The sequence below is a fragment of the Micrasema longulum genome, unplaced genomic scaffold (assembly GCF_059751315.1).
Source record: "Micrasema longulum isolate JH-2025_06_02 unplaced genomic scaffold, ASM5975131v1 h1tg002927l, whole genome shotgun sequence".
Classification (NCBI taxonomy): Eukaryota; Metazoa; Arthropoda; class Insecta; order Trichoptera; family Brachycentridae; genus Micrasema; species Micrasema longulum.
In genome coordinates, this window is record NW_028280045.1 from 1 (window position 1) to 19,251 (window position 19,251).

A 19,251-nucleotide genomic window follows, 5' to 3' on the forward strand; every position below is an offset into this window, starting at 1 on the left:
TTGGTAAAATTAGAGTGGATTGATATTTATTTATTAAAACCTTCGAGTACAAAAAATAAGTACATTGACAGACTTATTGCTAAAAGCAATATCTTCCAGCCAACCAAAAAACAGACTAGGCAAAAGAAGGTTGGTCAAAAATGTGAACATACTGAAAAACAAAAATATATAGTCAAAAAGATACATACATAAAAAATTATGATATTTTATTGTCTTTTGTACCTATTTAAATTTATTCAGTGGTTACTCTCGGGTAAAATCGTGCAAAAGGAAATCGACTAGATTAGCTGGCCTCATAGTTTTCTGGTTATTGCGTTTGCCTGGCATAAAATAAATAAATAATTTTAATAAAATATATCAATCCACCGTATGGTATTTTACCATTCCACGTGGATTTTTACCATAGTGTGAAATAGGCCAATCACGTTGTATCAGGCAGTGGGCTCATGGTTCGCACGTGCACACTGGTCCAGCCTCCGTGAATGTACGTTAGTACCAGTAAATAGGGTAACCATGATTTCGATATTTCTTTTTTAGAATGCTGGAGCAGACTGTGTAAAATTCCAAAAAACCTGTATACATGAAAAATTTAATGAGACAGCTCTAAAGCGCATTTATGACGGTTCTCATTCATGGGGTAATACATATGGAGAACATAAAAGCTACTTGGAATTTAGTAGTGAACAATTCAAAGAATTGCAACATTTTGCAACTCAAAATAATATTCATTTTTCATCATCAGCAATGGATATGGTAAATAAAATATTTTTATAATTTTTTTTTATCCCATCATTGTGATCTTATTATTTTATTTATTTGATACTCATCTTAAATATGAAAGTGGAAATAAAGGGAGGAAATGACAAGTAATAAAAGTAATTTATCGCATATTGGAAGTAATTTTATTTGTGTTATTTATATTACATTCACAATGTTGTTATACATATGTCCTAAATGATCAACTCCTGGCTAAACCAAAGTGTTTTAGAGTCTAGTAGAGGAACTAGACTCTGAAACACATGTGGGTGGCCCCCAATTCGCAGAAGCATAAAATTTCAATCATACCATTAGTTTGTTAACTTCAAAACATCGAATGTGTATGTTATTATTATTGAGGGAGTATTTTCAAAATACCTTGATAAATTATATCACCCATAGATAGGTACCACGGTAACAAGATTATATGGCAGCGTACAGAATTATGTTAAATATTATATACACTAGCAGCATTTATGTGCTCGCTCAGGTTGTTTTTGTTATCACTTTCCAAGGTAAGCTATTTTATTGCTATATCCATATCTTGGTTTGTCAGAAAGTTCTTTCTGGAGTTGGACATGTAACTTTACCGATTTCGGAAAAAAATGAATTAATGCACTCCGAACATTATAATTATTTTAATTCAGATCGCATTAGCATGGGCCTTGTTAAACTGGAAACATGAAAACAGTCTTTAAGATGCAATGATATCAGGAGCTTATTTAGCACTGGCCTCCATCACTAACTTATATTTATTGGAGATGGATCCGATTAGACCCATTGTAAATGATCGATTATGTAAAAAGTATTTTTTATAAATCATTTTCCTTCATAATCATAAAAAATTGTGCACAAAACATTACCACACGTCTTTTCATGATTCAGAGCATATTGTGATGAAAGAATAATGTTTTAAAACCCACAAAAGTACCTAAAAGGGGTCATTTAAATCTGGGTCTAATTTGACCTAATACCGACATGCATGATTTTTTTTGAGCCTGCGGGCTTTAAGAGTTAAGAATAAGAATGTATGTGTTAATTCATTGTTATTTTGATATTCTGGCCTGCGATTCGGGGGAAGGCAATACGGTCCCTGATTAGAAAAGGTTGCCCATGCCTGCTTTAAAACATGAAATTGACCTTTTTCTCCTTTCATATAATTCTATCGAAATGAACTCCACAAAGTAGGCGTAAACGAGTGATAAAGATAAGAATAATACTTTAGAGAGTGCGAATATTTTGCACTGAGGTTCATCACCCTTTAATATCGTTTATCTCATACATGAATTCCATTGAAAAGAATCTTATTATGGGTATTTTAACTTTCTAATAAAATTTGCAGCATTCGCAATATGAATATTTTCTTATTTTAGATTTCCGTCGACTTTCTGGTGGATATTGGTATCCCATTTTTAAAAATTGGCTCCGGAGATTCTAATAATATGCCGATGATTGAATATGCAGCATCGCAAAATATACCATTAATAATATCTACTGGGATGATCGATAAAACTGGTGTTAAGAAGATTTATGAAACAGTAAAGAAATATCATACAAATTTCTGTCTGTTGCACTGTGTTTCTGCATATCCGACGCCATATGAAGATTGTAATCTGAATGTTATTAAGGATTATCAGACATCTTTTCCTGATATAGTTATTGGATACTCGGGTCATGAGTTCGGGCTATCTATTACAATATCTGCAGTCGCATTAGGCGCAAAGGTATGTTTGAAATTAAATTGACATTTTTAAAGTTTGGAAATTTGTTAATGGAAATTCATTTTTCATTAGAAGTTTAAAAAAGAATAACAGAAAATTGTAGAAAACAATATAATTTTATGATTCCTGTTCTAATGAGACAAACTAACTCATGCAACGGGGATACATGAAGTAATCGGCAGTCTCCATGGTATAGTGGCTAAGGCGCTTGACTCACGCACGGAAAGTTCCAGGTTCGATTACCAGTGAGAACACAAAAATAAAATGTGATTTTTCTAAAGCCTGGGTGTTCTGTGTAATTCACCACTGTAATTAGGTCTCCGGCCTGCTGTGGTGAAAAAAAAACAAAACAATAATCTTATTCAGATAAATATTATTATTTTTTATGTTTTTCCTACAATTTATAATTTTAGGTATGTTCATAGATATCACTCAATACTGCTATTTTGTAGATAAAAAATAAATAATATATGTCATTTTCAGGTAGTTGAGAGACATTTTACTTTGGATAAATCGCAAAAAGGTTCGGACCACAGTTCATCACTCACACCTGATGAATTAAAAGATTTAGTAAATCAGATACGAATCATTGAAAAAGCTTTGGGTAATCCAGTGAAAGGAATTGCACCATCTGGTAATTTATATTGAATTCCCATTTGTTTAAGTGTCATGTAAAAAATTATACAAACTCTCATATTCTGAGTTTCTCCTGCATTCTAATGAATTTTCGTTAAGAAAATTTGGGCAACATCAATGCCCACTTTCAGTTGTTAATTTAGAAGACTAAAATGTCATTTTCTTTCATATTTCAGAAAAGAACTGCATGGACAAGTTACAAAAGAGTCTCACTACCGCCCATGCACTAACGAAAGGTCACATAATCAAAAAATGCGACTTAAAAATTAAAGTAACAGAACCTAAAGGAATGAACGGAATATTTTACCAAAATATTTTAGGAAGTGTTCTCAAACATGACAAATTACCAGACCAACCAATTTTTGAAACAGATTTTATTGTATGATAAATTAATTTTAATTTACAATTTATACATCAGTCACAAATGACTGCCAAATGAAGCTTGCGTTGCCCTTGTGATTTTTAAAACAAATTAACAAATTCAGTATATATACAGACATAACAAGACATTGGGCAAATTGTGGAATGTTTAAAGACAACATGCTCAAATTTATTTCTATTATGTGGAAAAGTAACATCGTAGAATGAGAAAATGTAATTTTTAAACAAAGTGTACATTCATAAATCAAAAACAGGTAAGTATCTTTAGTAAAGTTAAGCTAAATACTTAGCTATAAAAATATACACCACAGAGCAACAACAATAACTCACCCAAGCGAGCATTTGTAATATTTGTATTTCATTTATATGTATATAAATATAATTCTCAAAATAAGAAAATCAACATTGTGTTATATTGTTTGACCATTTAAAAAGCATTCAACAATTAAACAATAAAGTGCAAATTCATTCATCTCATCTATATTTATCCAAAATGATATATTCATATTTCCCCACAGCTAGTACACATTTCCTAATGCAGAGTAATTGTTCCTGCAGTCGATTACACCTCACCGGGAAACATGCTCTTTTAAATAACTAAAAATAATTCATCTGTATAAAGTCCAAATTGTCTCTGTCATATAAACTTATATACACTATCACTATGTAAAAAAAGTTAACCTAGTTGAATTTCTTTTAATTTCTCCCCTTTAGGTTTTCGCCCCCTTTTTTTCCCTGTCTGTCCACCAGCCATCGCACTCACCATGGCTGTTCTCTTCGCTATGCAGGACGTGCAATACCAGTCTTCCGTGTCATCTGGAGCCGTGTGGATACCCACACAGATCCAGTGGTACCAGCCATCACATCCACCGTCGCACCCGATCATAGGAGATCCATTGTCTGGCATCCCGCAGGCCGGACATATCCACACCTTGTTGCCTTGGGGATCCATGTAGAATGGCGTACCCAGGGGAACATTAGGAAATTTCTCTGGAATCGATACATCTTTGGCCGGTAACATTTCTTCCTGCTCCAAATCTATTATGGATTCATCCATACCGCTTCTTTTAGGTATCGGTTTGAAATAAATTCTTTTATATTTTGAGAATGTAGACGGAGGTCGGTTTTTCCTTGACGGTGATGAATTACTGGGCTGTGGTGGTGAGAATGATTGATTCAAATCCGTATTGGGTTCCATTTTGATTCCTGAAATCCCGTGTTTGTGTGGTTTGGATTTAGGGGGCCTCGTTACCAGAGCTGATATCCGAGCTAATTCGGGAGATTGACATCTTTCAGCAGATAATCGATCTTCGTTCAAGGGCAGGGACTCAGCCAGTGGTACGATTTCGTCTTTCCTGACTACCGGTTTGATATTCAACTTGCGGGTGGTATCTGGAGAAGGCGGGAGAAGTGGTGAAGCTGGTCCCAACTTCAATGTAAGCTTAGGAACTAAGCCTTCCGCTATACTAGGTAATTTTTCTTTCTCTTTGCGCTTTTCCTTCTTTTCTTTTTTGGATTTCTCTTTTAAGTCATGTTTTTCTTCTTTCTCTTTTTTTTTTTCAATTTTTATTTTTAATTTATCTTTTTTATCTTTTTTCTTTTTAATTTTTAATTCCTTGTCTTTCTTTTCTTTTTTGTGAAGTTTATCCTTTTTTCTCTCAGACTTATCTTTCTCTTTATCCTTTACGGGTAAACACGGGGCTTCTTCGCAAGGAACGAGATCTGGTTTAGGAGTCTCTACCATTTTCTGTTTCTCCGGAGGGTTTAACTTAATTGTAATATCTGGCTTCACAGGAGGCATCTTGATAATGGGATTAGGTTTGGGTGGACTCTGCTTGATGGGGCTGGTTCTTGTCGTACTCATACTGTTCATCATCATATTACTAGGAGAAGATCTATTTTTTTCTTGTTTTTGTTTTATTACTAAAGGCGGGGATATATAAGATTGTTTACCTTTTTTATTACACAGATTGTCTTCCTCTATGGGAATGACTTCTAAACTCGGCCTTCGTAAGAAAGGAGGTATTAAATTAGGATGTTGAGGCATCTGCGGTGGTTTTCCAAAACTATGACTAAGGTGCGGCAGCAATGGATTATTAAGACTCCGAGGAACGAGTCCCGGCACACTCTGGAGAAAGTCAGGACGGAAGTGTCCCGATCCACCAGCTCCGAGAGAATATGGGTTCGGTAGTAAACTGGAAGCATTGGGAGGCATCAAGTCTCGCAAACCTTCAGGCATTCCCGGGAATAGACCGCCACCGGGGATAAGTCCTGGTCCAGGTATGAGACCCGGAATTATCGTAGAAAATAAGTATTCAGGGGGCAATGGCATTTTTGACCCTAAAATTCCATCAACATTCCGCATTTGTTCCAGTTGTTGTTGCTTCTTTAACATTTTCGTGTATTCTTTCAATGCCTTGTCGGATTTTGGTTTTCTTTCTCTTCTTTTCCTCTCCTTTTTCTCTTTCACAATCGGACTAGGGAGTAAATTATGCACGGCATTCAATTTCGGTTTAGATAAATCTCTAGGCATGTCATCGTTTATTTCTTGTTTCACGCGTTTCCTAATGTCATTGGAATCTTCATCTACATTTATAACTTCATTAACCACAAAGGATTTTTTAGAAGAAAGGTCAACAGCCGAATTTGAAACAACAGAGTCTATAGTCTCATTCACACGAGCCATTTTCTCTCTCGACACTTCGGTTTCATCTATGACTAAAGTGGAAGAATTACAATGCAACACTGACTTTTCAAGCTTGACGGCACCATTGTCGTGGATAAATCTGTCGTGCGCCTCGCTCATTCTATCTTCTTTACTTTTCGTGGATATTTTCTTAAAAATATTTAACTTTGATCTATCAGGTTGCGAGGTCAACTTTTCATTTTCTAATTTCTCTTCCTTGATTACAACGTCTCGGGGAAGAGGAAGGTGTTCGCGAGAATTACGATGCGCGGGATTATTCTTCTTTATTTGTACCAGAGGGGGAGGTTGCAGCACCGGGTCGAACGGTACAGTCGGAACTTTCGGAGGCTTTTCATTAATTTCCTGTTTTATCGGATTTAACGTGTTTTCTAGAGGAGGAGGAGGGGGAATCTGTTTCAGCGGAGGTATTTCACCAGGGAGATGCTTCACGGAACCTGAAGGACGCACTTTTCCCCTGGCCAAGTGCATAGCGAGCTTGTTATTTCTATTCTCCATGTTTTTCTGTTTTCCCGCAGAAGCGTTTTTGTGTGTTTTATCCTTCTTTTTGACCTTTTCAATTTTTCCATTCGGAGCCTTATTCTTTTTGGATTTCTTATCGGGCCGATGCAGAACGTGCGGTGAAATTTGGGGATGCGAGGTGACAGGAGGGTGGTGCGCGGCACTCTTGGGTTTGTCGGTAGGCGGGGGTGGGGTGTCATGCACTATCGCAGGCGTCCGGGCTTCGGGGAGTTTGCCCTCCCTGGCTGGGGACAGGAAGCCGGACATGGTCATCATGACGCTGCTGATCTCGCGCGTGTGACAGTCCTCATCCTCCAGCTTGAGGCGCGGCCGCTTGAGGCCCGGCGGCGCGGCCACGGGGTCCACGGGCCGTTTGAACACGTCCTGGGGCGGCTCGGCGACCTCGGGACTGCGGCAGTCGGGCAGCCCGTTGTGCGCGATCTCCACCGTCCCCGCCACAGGCGGCGTGGCCCCCTTCTCCCGGTCGGGGTGCATGGCAGGCAGGTATTCGTGCACGTGCACGGGCCTGGTCAGCACCTCTTGGCTGCCCGGCTTCAGGAAGTTGAGGTGCGATTCCTTGGGGAGCGGGAAAGAAGGGACGCTCAACTGACACGGCACGGGAGGAACGCATCTCGTGTACTCCCGTAATTCCTGCAGAGGAATATTAATGTCTCTAAACACTAGTCCCAGGTCGTGCAGGTTGGCCTCGGTACGGTTGAACTGCTCGGCGTACCGGTGCGTCTGCGTGCACAGGGTGAGGATGTACTTCTCCAGAATGTCCACCAGAATGTCTAGAGGGGTGGAGTTGATGCCTTGCCACCCTATAACTTGACAGATCTGCGCGACGATCCGCCGCAAAACTTCTCTAGAGTAATCGTTTGACATTCTGACATTTAGTCGTCCTTCCCAGAGACTGGACTGATGCTGCAAAAAATAAACAATACTTCACAATGCGTCGATAAACAGCGGAGCGGTATTTTCATAATCAATTATTCTATCAAACGTGCCAATTTAACCACTTTCGCGATCTTACAGCTAGTAAATAAATGAATTAATACCTATTTTAAACCAAAAATACACTCGATTAGACGGTCGTCAATAAGACGAACGGTCCGCCGGTGCTACGTCCACATTTCCACTTTTTTATAATGTATTACTTGCAAAGTCATCGAATAATTCTATTTACAATATCTAATAGACGAAATAACTTTATGTTTACGTAAAAATACTAGGGCGATCCAACGGGAAACGTTCTCAAACCGCCATGATTGCATTGTGGATTGTCAACGACGTAGTGCTGCCATACTTCTAACAGTAAATTAATACTTTTTCCCCTTTGTAAATTTGTTATTAATTGCTAAAATTGAGAAAATTTGTACTTATTTAATTGTAATAATATTGCCAGGTATTTTCGAATTGAGATATAAAATAATGTGGATTCAAAGGGGCCCAAAAACAAATGATTAGTCTTTGTTGCCAGATGCATTCAAAGCGTTGGTACCTACTTACTTACTCAGTTGCCACTTGAAATTTGGCAATGTGCACTGTCGATATTGTCGATTTCTGTCGAACGCAGGCGACAGTCGACAATTGACTGAATTGACAATTTGTATCTGCCGAGAAAGTTGACAACAAAGTCGAGACGTTGATATAAAATAACTCTAATCAGAATTCTATCGAAGTGAATCATTATAAAAAAGAGTTGACGAATTTTATTTGCTTAGTAAGTGTAAACAATAAAAAATATTAATTCTTTAAAAAAGGTTTTTGCAAGATAATGAATGTGTTGTATTTTACTTCTTTTCAATGGGTATAACGATATTGTTTAGTTAAAAGCACTGACTTATAATAAACGTCATTAACTAAAAGCAAAAAACTCACAGGCTCCATATTATGTATTTAAAATGGTATTCACATTTTTTTGTTTTGTTTGTTTGTTCCCATTTTTGTACAAAAAAAATTGTTAATTATTTAAATGATGAATCTAGAATATTGACTAATTGTTTATTTTTGTTCTTTAGATTCTATTCCTCGCGGCTTCCAGATGAAAATGGACAACAATGTTGATACCAATGGTGGGGAGTCTTCACCTCCTCATAATGGGACTGAAAACACAGCGAGGCAGAGTGTGGCCGATGCATTAAATGATATTCTCGATCAATTCACCAGTCGCCTTTCCAATGGAACGTCTAACGGATACTTGGAAAGTGAACCACGATTGCCGACACCAGCAAACTCCGCGCAACTGGCGGACATTCTCCAACAGGTTACAAGGTCAATCGATGGCTCCATAGAAGGCATCGACATCGCCTCACCTCTCGGGCAATCCCTCCAGAGAAAATTTACAGAACTTGAAGAAATATCACAGCGATTAAAAACTCGGCTCAATCAGGTTGTTTGTGATACGGATATCTTACTGAGCCCGGATAGTGAATTAGATCAAAATATGACAGACTTGGATCTCGAACGAGATTTAAATACGGACTCGCAAGCTGAAGACTTGACGCCACAAGAGTTCTTCCAGCTCGTTCAATCCCATATACCTTCATCTTCACAATGCAGTAATGACAATTCCGATAAATCTGATGTATCCAAATAGCACAGAAATGGTTGAGTGTGTTTGCACTTAAGTGAGTGTTCTCAACTTTTTATAAGACTACAATTATGTTATGTCTGATTTTAAATGTTTAGAATATTATAGGTGTTTGTGTTCATAATTTCGTATAGAAACAAGATTCTTAATCTCATATTCCCATACCTAGAGATTTGTAAGCCGCAGAACTAAATATTTGGGTGTACTGGATTTTTAAAAACAGGTAAACTATAAAGTGAATATCAAACACAAAATTATAAAAAAACTTGCAAAAACATTTATTACAATGACTTGCAAGTTGGATTTTAATTTTGTATAATTTATCTGCGAGAAAAATAATTTGCGAGTTTCGTGTATTTATTTATCATTTTTAATTTTTAAGAAAAAATACTGGCACATTTTTACCACTTATTTTTATTTCAAATAAAATATTGATTTACAAGTGTGTGATTGTTTTAATTTATTTGAAATTCAAGTAAAAAGTCAAATTACCTATATGCAATGTAAAGTAAACCCCTTATAGGCATATGCCTGTTCCAAAATATCCACTTTGTGTATTTAGGAGCATATTCATGCAATGTCTAAATCAATACACTTAATGACACAGTTCAGTGCTACAGGAAATTAAATATAAAACATGTTTTCTGATATGCAAAAAATAGAACATAGAGTATGGCGAAGTTACTCTAAAATGTTTGAAAAAAATCATTTTAATTCTTCTATTAGTTCTTCTAAATCAATCAATGATAGGGTGTTGTGATAGATTTCTGATTTCCGGGAGCCGACCCAACAATCAAGACAACTCACCGAAGAGAAATAGTAACGTCATAGGCAGAATAATAACCAAATTAAAAAATTGTAGCAATGATAATATGATGCATCAAAATTATTTTTTCTAACACTTTTCATTAAATAGCACTTTAAAATGAAATTTTTATTTTTGATATTTATTTTTAAAATAAATAAAGGATTTGGGATAATGCATCCGATTTCTTATCAGGAATCCAAAATGTTTTATATTACTAAATATGTTCCATGGGTTATCCAAAAAAATAACAAAAACTTCACTTTTGTTACTTTAGGTATTTACTTTTAAAAATTTTACATTTCAACTCCTACTGATATCACTTGATCTTTTAAGTATTTTATTTTATTTTCTTCTGTGTCCAAAAGTAACCATTCTTTGGCATTTATCTGAAAAAAAAATTGTATGAAATGACAGTAAAAATATTGTTTTACTATAGATATTTCTTGATAAAACTCCAGTCAATAATTTATATACAAAATATCAATCCAACTTCTTGGTTTAGTTTTACTAATTTCTTTATTGACCAATGAGCACATTTTCCTATATAAATAGGCATCTTCAGGACTATATTGGTCATCAAATTTTATTTTTTTGAAAAAAGAAATATTAGCATTCTCATAATGTACCCAAATATTTAGATTTTGGTGACCATTTTCAACGAGTTGTAAATAACTCACTATTAGAAAATGGAAATCAAGTTGAGGTAGAGTGGGGTTCAAACCTCGGACCTCTGATCCGTGAGTCCGCAACACTAGCCACGGGACCACAACCCGATTCTATCGAAACTATACCAATAACAATGTCTTGAATATGTCTAAATGTTTGCAGGCTGGCTGCAATGACAGGTCATAAGCCCTGTAAATGCCTAGACTTTCAATTCCCTTCTCAAAAATGTTTTCCATATCTATTGCAACAATTTTAGATCTGAATAACTCCCTAGGAAGGAAATCCAGCCAGTCTGCAAACATTTGGACTAACTCAAAACATTGTTGAATGAACTGATTGGTAAAAGAAGAAGTACAAAATTGGAAAATTGTTTTCAGGCCTTGCCTAGTGTAGGTGATTTGGTTCAACCGCATAAATCTCACCCTCATGATAAAGGTTTCAGCTCCTTTACTTCACAAAAGTCAACAGATGGAAGAGTTGAGGAAATTTGGATGTTTAAACATGGGCAGAATGGTGAATATTACACAGTGTGTAAACTGGCCACTTAAACCAGCCAATGACAGGTCACAAGCCCTGTAAATGCCTAGACATATCCCCTTCTTAAAAACGTTTTCCATCTCTGTTGCAACAAACTATACCAAGAAGTTTTATTGATACATTGTACCAAAATTAGTAATAAAAATATTGTCTAAAACTATCAAGAATACAGTAAAATTGTTATCATTGGTAGTGATTAGTGATCCCACTCGAAAAACGAATATCATGACCTTCAAGAATTTTCCAGAATTTCACATATCACACCCTTGCAAGAAAAGTGTCAACTCAATCAAGTATGTTTTGCGAAAAAAAAAAATTTAGTAAAATTTTTTTTTTTTTTTTATTATATTGAAAACATATTATACATAATTATATACAATATTCCCAAGGAGTTTTTTTAAAAAAAACTCATTTAGGGACATACAGATAATAATTTTTTTAGAGACGTTTTTAAATTTTAAACTATAATATTATTTAACAAAAGCAGAAAAATTAAAATTATGATATACTACAAATTAAAAAGGGTATGAAAAATACTTGAAAATAACAGAATAAACAGAATACTAGGCATGGAAATAAATTCAAAATAATGTTTACATTATGCAATCTGGGAAAGAAAATTGAAAAAGTTTAAAAATTACATGGATGTATATATACATACTGAACTAGTACAAAATAAAATCATTTTTTTTAATTAACAAAATATGCGCACACCCAATACAGGTTAATTTTTTTATCAAAAACGTTGAAAAAATTGAAATTATGTATACAAGCCAAAAAAAGTATATAAAAAGAAAAAAACACAAATAACATTTAAATAGTATTAAAAATTACATATACAAGCAAAAACGGTGAAATATTAAAAGGTATATGTTCAAGATGCGCATTCTCTATAAACTAACATTATTTATTCAAAGTACTTCTGGAAAAAATAATTCTTCAATTCGCACGTCCTGTTTCTATATTTTGAAATAGGTACTTTAAATTTTTGTGGCAATTTATTAAATTCCTTGAAACCTATGTATTGTAAAGATCTAGTACCAAACTTCGTAGACTTCACAGATCCAATATATATATTGTTTTTTGATCGAGTACTGTACCGATGGATGTCTACAATGAAAGCTGGCTTTATGTTACTGTGCATTGAGTCGAGAGTAGTATTAATGATAGTGTCAGTTATCTCGAAATAGGAAAGCATGCTAAAAGGCATGATTTTTGTTTCAAAATAAATGTCCCTTACATGAGTATCATACGGTAGGTGAAACACATTTCTGATCGCTCTATTCTGAATAATCTGCACCTCAGAAATTTTGCTCTTAGTTGCAAAACCCCAAACACAGCATAGGTATGATAAATGCGAATGGACCATAGAAAAATAGATTGCTCGAAGCAGCGAAACTGGAAGCATTCTCTGAAATCTGTACAGTATTCCAGCTACAGGGACAATCTTTCCTTTCACGCGCTCAACATGTTCATTCCAAGTAAGCTGCGAGTCCACTAACAGTCCCAAGTACTTAGTGCTATTTTTTTTCTCCAGACGATCAACACCAATAAAGACTTAATAACTTCTGATATTGATTTTTAAGCAAATATAACAAAAGTGCAGTTGTACGGTATTGTTTATTTGATCTTTCGCATTTTCTGTTTAATTTGTGATAAATTTCTTTAATAATAATATGTCATTTTTAATTCTGAAAAACCTTCGAGATTATAGTGTAACAGTATTTTATACACCATCAATATTCATTTCAGTGTAATATATTTTTTTACTGATTCCGATTTCAGATTTAATAGTTACAAATAAAAGTCACAATACTTAATGGAACACTTTTATACTTTGCTCCGGTAAAAGTTTCATTTATGTAGATCTGGAAAAACTATCACAATACAAAATATAACAGTTCTCATGAGCAACGTGATCCACAAAACACAAGCGCTTGCAATATAAGTCTGCTGTGACATTATTATCAATCACAGCCTCAAACAAATGCCATAAAGCCATAATCACTTTAGTCATATAGCGGTGAGTAGACCAAGTAGAGAAGTGGCGATTTAAAAAAAAATAGAATAAGAAATACAAAATCTAGATACATATTTAACTCAAAAGCCACAATTTATTAGTTGACACTTTTTATCGGGGATGCGATATGTAGATACTAGATACTAGCATATTTTAACTTGATGTCATATTAAAATACATACCACTACTGGTAAATATCCGATTTTTTTCAGTTGCCGAATTTTCATCAAAGTGGTTCCAAGGAGTTCGCCAGTATTTAGAGCAAAACACTTTTGCCCTGCAATAATTATGGAAACCCATTTTCCGTTCTTGTTCGGAGCTTTCAAAAATCTACCAAATTTGTGTTTGGGTGGAAAATCGTTTTGTATATTAACGGGTACTCCATCATGGGTGTTACATATTACAATATCTAGAATATAAATAAAATCGGCAAAAAATGTTTCAATAAAAATGTTTCTGTTTCTTTGGGTTTTTTTGTATTAGACATTGATTGAAAATTTTTATATTTGTTTTAAAAATATTTTGAGTATGTCCAAATTCTTACAGTTAAGTAGTGGATTTCATCCTCGGGAGATTCTATCAACATTAACGGATATCAATAGACAGAAACTATTTGAAAAATATAAAAGTCAAAGCATTTACAGGGCTTTTGGCATGATTCGAAAACTCCTACTTAACAAATTAATTTAATGTCAAAGCAAAAAAAACTTTAAATCGGAGATGTTTCTATCATGTGTAAAGAAACATTTTTTACATCATACTTAAAAACTCCTCTCCTCCTATCCTTCAATTCTCCTTTACTTTTATTATTTTTTTTTTTGCACCACAACAGGCCAGGAGGCCCAATTACAGTGGTGAATTACATCTCAGAGCACCCAGGCTTGAGAAAAATCACATTTTAATTTTTGTGTTCTCACCGGGAATCGAACCCGGAACCTTCCGTGCGTGAGTCAAGCGTCTTGACCACTATACTTTTGATGACATAGTATCAAATAATTTATTTATGTACACCACGTACTTGCTAGTTTATACATTTTATTATTTTCATTCACATATGTATTGAAACTTAAAAACAACACTAAGTCTATGAATGTATGGGTCGTTCCTGTTTGTGTCACAATAAGCTGTGTCTGAGTATTTAATAAATGTATGTACAATGTTATTAAAAAAAGTTTAAAAAACTAGAAATACAATGTACTGAAAATTTAATAAATAATAAAGTGACTACTTAAACCGTAATTTATAAAAATAAATTAATTACCCGCTCTTTTAAAACCAGGTAGTAAGAATCCAGTATACATAAATTGTTCACCCCTAATTTTTTTAGTTAGTGTAATTACATTCAAAAAAATTTTGTCCACTAATTTTAATTTATATTCATTTCCATCTTCTGGTATATAATTTGAAAGCACAACCGATAAATAGTATCGCCGTTCTCTCTCCATTCGACTACCACCATAATCCGGACATTCTACTTCTACAGAACAATCTAAACTGAGAGCTGATAATCCGATGGAAAAATTCTTCTTATAGCAATCGTGTAAAAACTTATGATCTAGGGCCTGATTTATCAAATCATAGGGAAACACTCCTAAAATTGCCATATAACATAAGCAATCAATAAAATACGATTTAAGCATGTTGATAGATACATTCATTCTAGAGCTTCTTAATTCTTTTATAATCGCATCTGTTAATATTCCATTGCATTTGTGGTTCAAATTATATTTTGAAAACACTTCTAAAATTCTATGAAAATCTTTTAGTGTTGATTTTGAGATATTGTCAATCAATTTGTGTGTGATAATCAATTCCAGGTCAGGTTTGCAAACTAAATTCTTCGTTCCTGCCAATGCGATGTGAGAAGTCGCTGTGAGACTTAACCTCGGTATTTCTTTTACTAAACATTCTATCATTTTGTTCATTGAATCTACATTACTCAGGTTGGCAGAAACATTCAACAAAGGCAAAATTGAAATTATGGTAAAGTCATCTTCAAAGCGAGATTCTTTTGTAAGTTTGTCTATAATATATTCAACTATCTCTGGATCTCTTAGTAACTTATTACATCTTGTGAATCCGTAGGAAATTGTGGCAATTTCTTTTAAAGATAATGAGTTTATTGAGTACTTTAACCTCACTTGAAAATTGTGAAAGTCGTGAGGAGGATTTTTGACAACTCCAATGTAAAAAAGTATTTCAATTAACTGCTCATCAGTTAAATTTTTAGCTTTTTTGCATAGTATATTTGATGCTTTCCACATGTAATCTACGTTGGCTAAGATTTTCGATTTATACAATTGTTTTATAAACAATAATGTTGTTGAGATGTCCAAATCATTTGCCCTGTTGATTAAGACATCATCTATTGCGCTCCACACTTCGATAAAATTTCTACATGACTTATGTGATTTTGGCCATTTCGCAAGATACACCAAAATAATTTCTAACTGGTTATTGCTAAAATTCTGTATATTGTCAGTTAAAGCATCGATAAATTCATCAAATATATTGGAAGATATATCAATTTTCTCTAAATCTGCATAATTTGATAACCATTGAAATGATTCCAACATTTTGTCAGCAGATTCATTGCTCCACTGAGTTTGAAGTTCATTTATTAATTTACTCGGAGTATAGTCATTTTCTGACAATATTATATCTCCCAATTGTTCAGTTGGAAATTCGAGCGACATGTACTCTGATAAATCGTCTTGTGCTGGCCATGTTTTACGTTGTTGCTTTTCGTGAATTAATTTACTAAAATGTGATGCTTGGGCACTCTTTAGTCTTGAGAAACTATATGATATTTTTGTATTGGTGAATAAAATCTTGCAGTTCGCGAATAATATTGCATGTTTCTTTATATAGAATCGTAGAAACATAATTATTTAATAATATAAAAAAGGCGGTTTTAAGATGGTCAAAAAAAGAAACCAAATACTTTGATATACAAAAAATATCGTGTTATAACCAATTAATCCACTTTTTTACAAATTAGACATAAAATATAAATACCATTTCGTATTCGTATTTTGACTTTGACATTTGACAGAAGTGACACCCAGCATTACCAATCAAGTAAAAATCGGTAGAATTTAAAAAAAAAAATATTTTGGTAGATTAATTTCACCCCAGTAACGAAATTCAGTGTTTTTTTTAATTACTTGCTAATAGACTATTCAACTTAACAAAAAAAAAATGGTATTATCAGCGCCATGATTTTTCTAAGTTTTGTATTGAAATTACTCCGCGTGTGGCGTCTCAAGTTCTTTCCCCCTTCTCGATGAGCTCTGCTGATTGGTCAGTTGAGCTACTGTAAGCAGGAAATTTATTACAACTCTCTTATCGTTGGTTCATTTGGAAGAACTTGTGACGTCATGCAAAGTCAACATCATCATCATCATTCCCTTTCTGGACCTAATGGTGCATAGGGCACTGCATTGGTACACCAATCGTAGTATATCATGATCATTTTTGATACATAAAGGTAAGATGATCAGTCTTACGCTTCAGGTACCAGTCCAGGGACTATGAAATATTTTGGTGTGAAAACACCTTTTCAAATAAATATTTCGTATCAACGTTTAAGGTAATTTGTTTTATTATTTTTAAAATATGTATATACTCGTATATAAACAATTTTAAGAAACTTCACCTTACAATTTATTTCTTTATGTTTCACCGCAGGTAAAAACACATTTTTTATATGCAATTTCCCGTAGGTTTGAACTTCTTCAGTTGTGGCCAGTGTTACCAACTTCATGATTAATAATTATTTCCCTAAGAACTGAAAACGTGGGGGTGGGGGTGGGGGTGATATGGCAATTTTGTCAAAATTTCATAGATAAAACGATTTTTATGTTTTATTGAAATATTTCAAAATCGGTAGAAGTTCAATCAGTTGAACTCGGTAGATTGCTCCCGAAATCGGTAGATCTAGGTAGGTGTTGGTAACATTGAGGACACCGGAGTGACACTATTTGAAAGTGTTGAAAGTATTAAAAAATTAAATGCATGTATGTGGATGCGAATGTGTGCATGTATGTTTTATTATTATACCTTGACATAAGTATTATCTCATGTTATATTATTATATACTTACATAAATATGTGTAAATAATTATAAATAAAAAACATTAACCCAGTAACAATTATGCTAATATTATGCTATCCAGAGTACCTTTACTTATTACAACTCAATTCCTCTTCAATAGCTATACCCATCAAACATCGGTTATTGGCTTCCTTTTATATTATTTTGCTACCCATAATGTTAAAACGGAGCTTTATTTGTTCGTTTTTTTTAAATTATTTACTTCATATATTATCATACAAATAAACTTGTTATTCTGCTCTATGTTTTTTTTTTGTAAATTTATCCAAATTATTTCTAAAATTTGCTAGAATTCAACTGATCTACGCGCTTTGTAGTTGCAAGACATTTGGTAATCTAATTTCCAAACTATACATAGGTAAATATTATTTGTTACCTATCAAATTTTATTTTATCTTAATTTTGTAAATGGGGTCTAGATTTTTTTTCCTGCTTTTGAATAATTAGTGAAAAAAATGTAATCTATCTAATTTTATATTTATCCTAAGTTTTACTTTAAAATAAACTAAAAACACAAAACACTTAAAAAACTAGGTACATAACAATCGTACAACTATTATATTTTATTCAGCGATCTATATAACAGAGGTACACTTTTTTATGTATATTCTATTTAATTTTAGATAAATCTTATCGTAGAAACTATAAAGGATGAAGGTAACTAAGTACCTAGTTATTAAAATGCAATTCGTGTTACATGTTTGGTTAATATTGAAATACCACAATAAAATACTTAGGGAGACCACTGACGCAATTAATACACTTCCAATGTAGGGAGATGGAAGAAACTAAATAAAAAATAAGAAATTGATGGGTATATAATTATTTGCCCACTAATGAGTATGAGTGATTCCATTCAATACTTATTTATTTAACTTTTTGTACATAATGTTATTTGTACATTGGCGGGCTTATTGCCAAATGGCAATTTCTTCCAACCAACCAATAAAATAAAAGTTTTATTTTTATAATTCAAGTTACAGAACATATTCAATAGGAAAAAAAAAAGATTAAAAAGTTAAAAATATATAAAAATAGAAATAAACGTATTTGTTTATAAATTACCTTAAATCAAAACTATTACTCAATGGGAAAAAGGAAAAAAGCGGAAAAATACTTCCCCGATAACAATGATTAGGTATCCGATGCGCAGTGTAAATATATTACCGTTTCTATATACTTTTTGTCCACCTACAAATTCATTGCTACGATTACTAACGCCCCTACGCAATAATATTTATTTACTAACAAAATTAAATTACAATTCAACAATTTGTTTTCATTTCGTATTGCGTATATGCACCATTAGTGGATTTAAAAAAAATACTCACCATATAAATGCAGATTGGTTCTAAAAAGATATTTCAAAATATTTTTTCTAACGCAAACAAACTCATGATTTTTATAAATGCCAATAAAACGATTTTTAAAATTATATTAAGAAATCCATATCATGAAGTTTTTTAATAATGATTTGAATTTATCTTTAAAAGGTTTTTTTAATCAAAAAAAGAAAAAAATATGATCTTGACTTCCGTTATATTTATTGCGCAGGTCGTATTTCCAGGGGCTAAACATACAGATATCAAAATACCTAAGGCTATGTTGCCAAGTTGACTTTTGACAGTTCTCTCGCGAGCAGTTCCAAGCAGTTTTTAGTTTTCAAAAAGGTGTAATTAAATTCAATAATGAGATTGAAATAATTTAAAGTCCATAAAATATCCTTGTTTCAGTGAAATATTGAAATTTCCCAATGTATTTTTAACCACAATGTTGGTAGTAGTGGTGGAATGAATGACGCGCGTCATGTC

The 19,251-nt window shown here is 33.5% G+C and overlaps 4 protein-coding genes across 5 annotated transcripts; 2 read left to right on the top strand and 2 right to left on the bottom strand.

Annotated features, from left to right (window-relative positions):
* Window positions 1-541: 541 nt before the first annotated feature.
* On the top strand, window positions 542-3,966 carry NANS (N-acetylneuraminic acid synthase). Its single transcript, XM_088241512.1, has 4 exons — window positions 542-753; window positions 2,130-2,480; window positions 2,961-3,111; window positions 3,290-3,966. Exons 1-4 carry the CDS (start codon window positions 745-747, stop codon window positions 3,496-3,498), a joined length of 720 nt encoding a protein of 239 aa, XP_088097638.1. The 5' UTR covers window positions 542-744; the 3' UTR covers window positions 3,499-3,966.
* Window positions 3,473-7,981, bottom strand: Taf3 (TBP-associated factor 3). The gene is made up of 2 exons (XM_088241510.1): window positions 7,758-7,981; window positions 3,473-7,623 (listed from the first exon to the last, which is right to left on the bottom strand). Exon 2 carries the CDS (start codon window positions 7,582-7,584, stop codon window positions 4,171-4,173), a length of 3,414 nt encoding a protein of 1,137 aa, XP_088097636.1. The 5' UTR covers window positions 7,585-7,623; window positions 7,758-7,981; the 3' UTR covers window positions 3,473-4,170.
* A 227-nt stretch (window positions 7,982-8,208) lies between these two features.
* On the top strand, window positions 8,209-9,737 carry LOC148271332 (uncharacterized). Of its 2 annotated transcripts, none has more exons than XM_088241513.1 (2): window positions 8,209-8,422; window positions 8,721-9,737. In XM_088241513.1, the coding sequence occupies exon 2, from the start codon at window positions 8,744-8,746 to the stop codon at window positions 9,296-9,298; it is 555 nt and encodes a 184-aa protein (XP_088097639.1). In that variant the 5' UTR covers window positions 8,209-8,422; window positions 8,721-8,743; the 3' UTR covers window positions 9,299-9,737. The 2 variants fall into 2 exon arrangements, with proteins under 2 accessions (XP_088097639.1, XP_088097640.1); XM_088241514.1 differs by having other exon boundaries at window positions 8,263-8,606.
* A 623-nt stretch (window positions 9,738-10,360) lies between these two features.
* LOC148271333 (non-canonical pre-mRNAs endonuclease FASTKD5, mitochondrial-like) lies at window positions 10,361-16,395 on the bottom strand. Its single transcript, XM_088241511.1, has 3 exons — window positions 14,585-16,395; window positions 13,506-13,732; window positions 10,361-10,486 (listed from the first exon to the last, which is right to left on the bottom strand). Exons 1-3 carry the CDS (start codon window positions 16,206-16,208, stop codon window positions 10,394-10,396), a joined length of 1,944 nt encoding a protein of 647 aa, XP_088097637.1. The 5' UTR covers window positions 16,209-16,395; the 3' UTR covers window positions 10,361-10,393.
* Between the last annotated feature and the right edge of the window lie 2,856 nt (window positions 16,396-19,251).

What these genes read in the sequence shown, in the direction of transcription:
- NANS (XM_088241512.1), top strand. An exon ending in CAGTCGCATTAGGCGCAAAG is followed by an intron (nt 2,481 to 2,960) that starts GTATGTTTGAAA and finishes TGTCATTTTCAG; the next exon opens with GTAGTTGAGAGACATTTTAC. An exon ending in GAAAGGAATTGCACCATCTG is followed by an intron (nt 3,112 to 3,289) that starts GTAATTTATATT and finishes TTCATATTTCAG; the next exon opens with AAAAGAACTGCATGGACAAG.
- Taf3 (XM_088241510.1), bottom strand. Translation starts at nt 7,584, where the DNA reads ATGTCAAACGATTACTCTAGAGAAGTTTTGCGGCGGATCGTCGCGCAG.
- LOC148271333 (XM_088241511.1), bottom strand. Translation starts at nt 16,208, where the DNA reads ATGTTTCTACGATTCTATATAAAGAAACATGCAATATTATTCGCGAAC. An exon ending in ACCTGGTTTTAAAAGAGCGG is followed by an intron (nt 13,733 to 14,584) that starts GTAATTAATTTA and finishes TTTATATTCTAG; the next exon opens with ATATTGTAATATGTAACACC. An exon ending in TCGGATATTTACCAGTAGTG is followed by an intron (nt 10,487 to 13,505) that starts GTATGTATTTTA and finishes TTTTTTTTTCAG; the next exon opens with ATAAATGCCAAAGAATGGTT.
- LOC148271332 (XM_088241513.1), top strand. Translation starts at nt 8,744, where the DNA reads ATGAAAATGGACAACAATGTTGATACCAATGGTGGGGAGTCTTCACCT.